The 7,507-nt window shown below is 34.6% G+C and overlaps 1 protein-coding gene across 1 annotated transcript; it reads left to right on the top strand.

Moving 5' to 3' along the window:
- The first annotated feature begins 3,450 nt into the window (after positions 1-3,450).
- LOC106873863 (histone-lysine N-methyltransferase SETMAR-like) lies at positions 3,451-6,635 on the top strand. The gene is made up of 3 exons (XM_014921378.1): positions 3,451-3,670; positions 3,801-4,028; positions 6,481-6,635. Exons 1-3 carry the CDS (start codon positions 3,451-3,453, stop codon positions 6,633-6,635), a joined length of 603 nt encoding a protein of 200 aa, XP_014776864.1.
- The last annotated feature ends 872 nt before the right edge of the window (positions 6,636-7,507 follow it).

Raw genomic sequence — 7,507 nt, forward strand, 5'->3', positions numbered from 1 at the left:
GAGAGAGAGAGAGAGAGAGAGAGAGACATCATCTCACGTTGCTCTGTGAACGCTTCAACATCCATGATATATTGTCCTCGGCGGGTGGTTCTGACATGTGTGCGTGTGTGTGTGTGTGTTTGTATGTGTAAGTGTGTGTGTGTGTGTGTGTGTCTGTATGTGCGCGTGTTTTTGTGTCTCGTAAATTATTTAATACCAAATGATACCTACGGCAGATAGTCGCCCGTGGGATTATGTAAGAAGTAGTTTCATGCATGAATTAGGTGTTAGATGCCACCACAAATTATATGTTAATCCCATATTATATCCTATTCATTTTGCTACAAGCCACATATTCAGTATTATTCTTGTATGACAGGTACAAAATTATTTCACCCACTGAGATAACTGAGCAAAACGTCCAGTATCAGCGATTGGGAAAATGATGCACTAAAATAAATATTTAAATCTATAGTAGAAGAAACACACACCAAAATAAATACTCAAATTGACTTGACTGATTAGCGTCATCTCGTTTCATAGGAATGGAACTAAAACTCGAGAGGTTAGTCACATTTCAACTGGGTAAATCTAGTACCTTCTATTCCCACGTATATATATAATAAGAAACCACACAGTTTCTATTTTCTTACTACAGTTCTGAGAATATTACAGTATTTGGCGAACGATATATAGATAAGCTTGTAATGTCGTGAATGCTGCCAACTAAGACGAGAAACACAAACAGAACAAATACTAATATCAGAGTGTTACAATATGTATCAGATTAAATCTTTTGTTAGAGTATGTCTAAGGAAATTGAATTTCAAGCGTGGAAAACTAGAAGTGCAAGAGAAGCAAACTAATAAAAAAACACTGTTATTTAACTAAATAAGCAAGAAAAAAATACTTACAACCTCCGAACACAGAAGAAATAACGCAAAGAGCGTGGATGTGTACTAAATATCGTGTCATATAATGCAATAATTGATAATTTTCGCACGCCAACCTAGATAAATATATGTGTATATACGCAGGAACATGTAGAAATGTACTCATGCAGGTATATACATATACGTGGAAGGTTGAAAGCGAACACAAGAATTGATACGTATAAGGAAAATAAGACAAGGTAGAAAATTCTTAAATAATTTTATCACAAAGACCATTTTAATACCGTTTTCAATCTTTGCGACTTTTTCAACTTGGAGTAAAGCATGAAAAACAATTAAATTCTGGAAAAATTAAATTAAATGTTTTTAAAAATATTTCTGTTGTTTTCAAATGCACGGGACGTTTTCCTTTTTTCTGTCTGTCTCTCTCTTTTCTACTCCTGTGAAAGCTTGAAGTAGGTAGTGTGGCTTTGAGTGTTTAAGTAGCAGTAACCGAGGAAGGAGGCGGCGAGGAGGAGTAGGAGGAGGAGGAGGGGGAAGAAGAAGAAGAAGAAGAAGAAGAAGAAGAAAAAAAAAAATACGGGAGAGGTATGGTAGAAAAATACGGGAGAGGCGGCGAGGAGGAGGAGGAGGAGGAGGAAGAAGAAGAAGAAGAAGAAGAAGAAGAAGTAGTAGGATATTGGTAGAATCCTCTTAAATGGTCACGTGACCTAAAGTGACCTGTTGTGGTTGTAATAGAAGTGGTTGGAATTGTTCCAAATAAATTCATGGGTAGTGACTGTTCTAAATGTATCGTTTTTAATATTTCCGTGGGTATTATTTTCAGGCCCTTATGGTCGTGTCATTTGTGGTTGACGCATTCAAAAGGGGTTGATGTTTTATGATAAAATATGACTCTTTACTAATGCGCTAATTATGGGTTGCATCGTCCCTGAATTTATAGAGGGGAAAAAATTCTGAAGCTGGGTTTTTCGTTAGTGGCGGAAATGTTGATGTTTTCACTGAATGCCACTTTTCTGTATTCCCGAATTTTGATTTGGGATCTATGTACGGTCATCCTCTGGTGTAGAACTGTCTTTGGTTTGGCCTATGTATTGCTCTCGACGCCCTGAGCAAGTTAATACATATATTAGTTTTTTCGAAGCACACGTGAAGTTGTTTTCAGTGTAAACCCTGACCCTGTTTGAAAGAAAACTCCGAACTCCCAATTAGACTGACGCATATACCACACTTAGTTCATCTCCATTTTTTACCTGACGGTTTCAGTGTTGCTGTCGAGTTTACTTAGGCTTGTGTTACGAGAATGGTTCATAGATTTGGGTTACCTTTTGCTCTCTATTAAAAGACAACTTATTTTATCGGGCTCTTTTGCCAAACTGCTTGATTACGGGGATGTAAACACACATCATCGGTTGTCAAGCGATAGTGGTGGTGAACAAATACAGACACACAAATACATACGTATATATGTAATACATAAGACGGGCTTCTTTCAGTTTCAGTTTCCGTCTACTAAATCCACTCATATGACTTTGTTTGCCTCGTGTCTATCGTAGAAGACACACACACACACACACGCACACACATACACGCACACACACACATATATATATATACATACATATGCTTATAAAAGTGCATTCATAAACATGCATCCATGGGTACATGTGTAAGTATATGTGTGTGTTTGTACGTACTTACATGAAGAAAATACAAACGCTGATACAAACGTATTTACATCTTAGATTCCGAGCAGTTTTTATTCGTATATTTTCTTTTTGAAGCACACTAATTGTCACTTGAGCAGAAAATACTAAAGTAAGGAGTTTTGCATAAAACCATTTGTTTGCGTTGGACATGTCATCTAATTAGCTACTTTACGAATTTTCCTTGCAAATATGAAATTTCTTCTTTAGTTAACAAAAGTATTATATCAATATTTAAGTGGAAATCTTCAGTTTTCTATATATATTCATATTTAAATTAAAAGATGACACAGGCAGGAGCTCAGGCGTGTACACAAACACACACATACACACACACACACACATACACACACACACACTCGCGCACACATGTACACGCATATATATATATAGAGAGAGAGAGAGAGGGAGAGAGTAAGTGAGAGGGACAGACAAACAGACAGACAGATAGTGAAAGAAGGGTGAAATTTAATACGAACATTTATTAATGTTTACTTTAGCGAACTGGTGTGTAAAAGCAGTTCATGTACACGGTAATCCGTTGACAGATTAGCAGATCTCACACCTTCAAAGGTGTTTTCTGTACGCAACTCCACTTATTATGAGTGTCTCCATCTATCACATTGATGTATATATTTTTGTACCTATATTGGGTTATCCTATAAATAATCCGGTTTTTTCAATTGCATAAACTAAAAGTTGGAAGAGGATGGGATAAACTACCTCCATCCATTTGCTATAAAGACAGGCAATGGAAGTTTTGAAGAATCGAGTTCGATTTAAACAGTTATATTTTCAAAGCTACAATGGAAGTAGCAAAGTAGCACGTTCCACATATTTTGCTTTACGAGTTCAATAAAATCAACAACGAAATGGTAACTACGAGGAATATTAATGCAGTATATGGGAATCGGGCAATAAACATAAGTCAGTGTCAACAGTTGTTCCAGAAATTCCGAGACAGAAAGTACAGCCTTGAAGATGAGCCTCGTCCTGGAAGATCTGTAGAGCTCGACGAGAACGTCCTGCAAGCCCAGGTAGAACAAAATACCATCGTAATCATTGAGGAACTAGCAGAGAAGCTTAGATTTGGTTATTCAATCATTCATAGACACATGCATGTCATCGAAAATGTAATCAAAACTTCCCGAGTCTAACTGCGCGCAGACAGTGAATGCGTGCTCTTCTTTGCTATTACGTCTCACGAATATACCTTTTTCAGACCAAAGAGTGACTGAGAAAGATGAGTTGGTTCTTTATAAAAATGTCAAGCGCCGAAGACAGTGGGTAAAGAATCGAGAAACACAAGTATCCCAAACTAAAGAAGGTTTTAACTCACGTAAGGTGTTATTAACTGTTTGGTGGGATATGAAAGGTTTAGTTCAGTTTGAACCTTTATACCTGAACAAAACGATAACAAAGGAGATCTACTGCGAGCAGCTTGAGCGGCGTAAGTCAGCGTTAGAAGGAAAACAACAATTTTTGATCTCAACACGAAAATGTTTACCCGAAACGCTAATAAGAGTAGGATATTTGCAGTGGCATACACTCGGTTCAGCACATTCTATAGGAACATTGTTTGTGAATAATTTTGTTGGATGAAATATAGCACTTATGAACAGAAAACTTATCTGAGATGGTGTTCAACCCTGTGTTCATTTGCAACAAATTATTCTCGCTTTTTTCTCTAAGTCTTTTACAGAGGACATTTACCAAGGTACCTTACAAAGGCATGTGTGATAGAATGAAATATTTATAATGTGTCTTGTTCCTGAGAACGAGATTTTTCATCAACAAGATACAAACTTTATTCAAATTTTAACAATCCTTCTAAACATTCCATCAAGTGTTGAGAATACATTTTCATTTGTCCAGTTGTTAGTCTCGCGAACTCATTTCTGTCACCAATAGTGAATCGTACTCTAAATCATGCAGGTATTAATAAAAGGAAAGCGTTCAGGAAACCAACGCCTGGAATGTGTAAAGTTTGAGACATTGCAAATTTGAAACTGGATGACATAATTATTCCCGATAGGCATCTATTAGTTCTATTCATGTTTGTATATGCTCTGGAAATATGAAGTTAAAAACAAAATCGTGTTTAGAATGTCTTTGTGATATGAATAATATAAATAAATTAATATCTCCAACTATAATTATGATATCTGTTTATTAGCTATAATATTAAATTATTTAGTATATTTCATATTATGTGAAGCAGATAATAATAGATCACGAAGAAAGTATGTGCATTGTATTTTAAATAACAATAAACTGGTGCAGAAAATTAGGAAAAATGTCAAGATTTATTTCAGTTTTGAATTACCGTCAAATAAAAAGGACTTGATAATTAGTAAATATTCACAGTTTTATGTGAAAGAAATAAGATCAAAAATATAACTACATAATCTACTGATGCATATCTATCTTAATTACTATCCCAATGATATAATCTTGCATTCTTCCATATTTTCTCCTTTATATTTGTCATTATTGCTTCTCCACATATCTCTCTTTAGTTCTTTCATAAGTAATTCTACTGTAGTTGACGATATATTACTTTCTAAAATTGTTCAATAATTCTCATTATTATTATTATTATTATTATTATTATTATTATTATTATTATTATTATTATTATTATTATTATTATTATTATTATTGTTTTTATTATTATTATTATTATTATTATTATTAATTTTATGATTATCATCATTATTATTATTTGATTAAAGCTCTCACCGTATTTTGCTGGGTATGATGAAAAGTATTCGCTGTCCACGGCCAGCAGATTGAAGTGACACTTGTTTACTGGGCATGCAAAGTATTCTTGCAGATCCAAGCAATGCTGATTTTTGTATGAACGGTATAGAAAAGTAGCAAATTCATATGCATTTGATACAACAAATCATTTTGCTTCAATGGGGTGCAAGCAATTAAAATCCCCAATGATTGCAGTGATAAGTGCATCGGAAGAAATATGAATACGTTGAATATTTGTAGTATGCAATGATTTAACTTGTGACGTTAAGACGTTGACTCACTGGAAATTGCATTTTTACGTATCAAATGTTAATATCATTTCACTTCAATGATAATGAATTTAAGAAATAAATTAGTTGGTACAGCTTTACAATTCTGGTGTGATTCCCCATACCTACGGTTGAAATGATTTCATGTGCTGGACCAAGCAAAGGGACAACGCAAGCACAACCTGCTTAAGCAATTTCAAAACAATGTCTCACTATTTCTCTGGACTCATCTTATTTAATTGTTTAGATTCTTCATGACACTCTAAAGATTTCTACTTCCATGCTTTATTTTATGAACTTGAACAGATTCTTTTTGTAAAATGAAAAGGAAAATTTATAACATTCAATCTAAGTGATGTTTTTCATTAAATCCATCAGTGGTATTTAGTTTCACACTGTGAAATAAAAGCTAAACGATCAGGGAAATATATACAAGTTGGCTCGTGGGTCCTTACCCGTTCATATGTTATATTATTCAATACGATTCCGTCTTGAAAAGTATTTTTTACGGACAAGTACGTAATTTAACGTTCGAGTCGAGCACGAAATGGCACTTCTGGGCAAAGGATAATTCTCATTATTTATGAAGAAATTGAATACAACATTCCGTATGTCATGATGCGTACAACACTTGATGCGCGATGTTACAACAATGGTTTATACCGAAACTCGATGAACTTGGAGTTATAGAGGAGAAGATTTGTTTCCAAGAAAATAGAGTTCCGGCTCATTATGCCATCACTTTACGAGATCATCTTAATGACAATTTTCCAGAGAAATGGAATTGACTTAGTTCTATAATATACACGCTGCCCATGAAATGGCCCGCAAAAAGTCTGGACTTGACAACATGTGATAACTCTTCTTGAGGATACACGAAGGAAATTGTGTCTAAACAACGTTATAATCCCAATGATGAATTGAATGCAGCCTTTATCGCAGCATTGGGAAAAATATCCCCTGTTATGTTGCAGGAAATGTCTCAAGAGAATATTGTGTTGCATAGTATTATGCAGCTACGATGAAGGACAAGACAGAAATACACTGGCTACATAAGAAATATAGATGCGCAAGGACTTACAGGCTACCCTGTATATAGAACATATCTGGGTCGATAACAAAACCTCTAAAACATTGAATTATCTAGAATGCAATAATTTTAATTAACAAATTAGCAGGCAGGACTGTATCATAATCAATAACGTAAGTGTAAGTTTTATTATGACAGGAACATTACTGGAACATTCAAAGTAACACTGTCATGGATCACTGTTTTTTATCCCATGTATGATAAGTTAGAGATTGCTATATATAATTTTCATTTGGGATATTACGTAATTATTTAAATCTTACGCCGGAAGACCTCATCAATCCTTTTCTGTACCAACCAGTAATGTAGGTAATGTAGCTTGTGCGTCATGCTCTGATATTCAAGAAGTAGTAGCCAATTCTACGTCATATTACATGTTGCTGGGTTAATGAATAACGTAGAATTTCGTATACAAAACAAAGGAAGTGTTGAGGCTAGAATGCTTTGTACATAGACCGACTACATAAAAAGCATGTGGAAAGAATCAACAATGAAAATAAAAACAAAAATACGCTTTCCATGTTGGATGACCGAAAGCTTCATACAGTTAAATATACCAAGCGCTAGAGAATGATCGCAACTGTAAAAAACTTGTACACAGCTTCTAAAAACTCTTTTCGAAGGAAAAATATAAGCAAATAATCTCATAAGAATGAAGTCTTAGTAATCAAGCATACTTGGTTTTGCTCTAGCGAAGAGAAGAAAACGTCCTGAGCAATTCTTCTTTCTACAAACAATGAATAATTGAAGAAAGAATGATTCAATGCAAAATAGGTGGAAACGAGCATTTAAAACGGGCGTTTTCAT

This window comes from Octopus bimaculoides, chromosome 3 (assembly GCF_001194135.2).
Source record: "Octopus bimaculoides isolate UCB-OBI-ISO-001 chromosome 3, ASM119413v2, whole genome shotgun sequence".
NCBI lineage: Eukaryota > Metazoa > Mollusca > Cephalopoda > Octopoda > Octopodidae > Octopus > Octopus bimaculoides.

Coding starts and splice junctions, on each gene's coding strand:
- LOC106873863 (XM_014921378.1), top strand. CDS start 3,451: ATGGTAACTACGAGGAATATTAATGCAGTATATGGGAATCGGGCAATA. Junction 3,671..3,800: donor AGCAGAGAAGCTTAGATTTG/GTTATTCAATCA, acceptor TACCTTTTTCAG/ACCAAAGAGTGACTGAGAAA. Junction 4,029..6,480: donor CTGCGAGCAGCTTGAGCGGC/GTAAGTCAGCGT, acceptor ACTCTTCTTGAG/GATACACGAAGGAAATTGTG.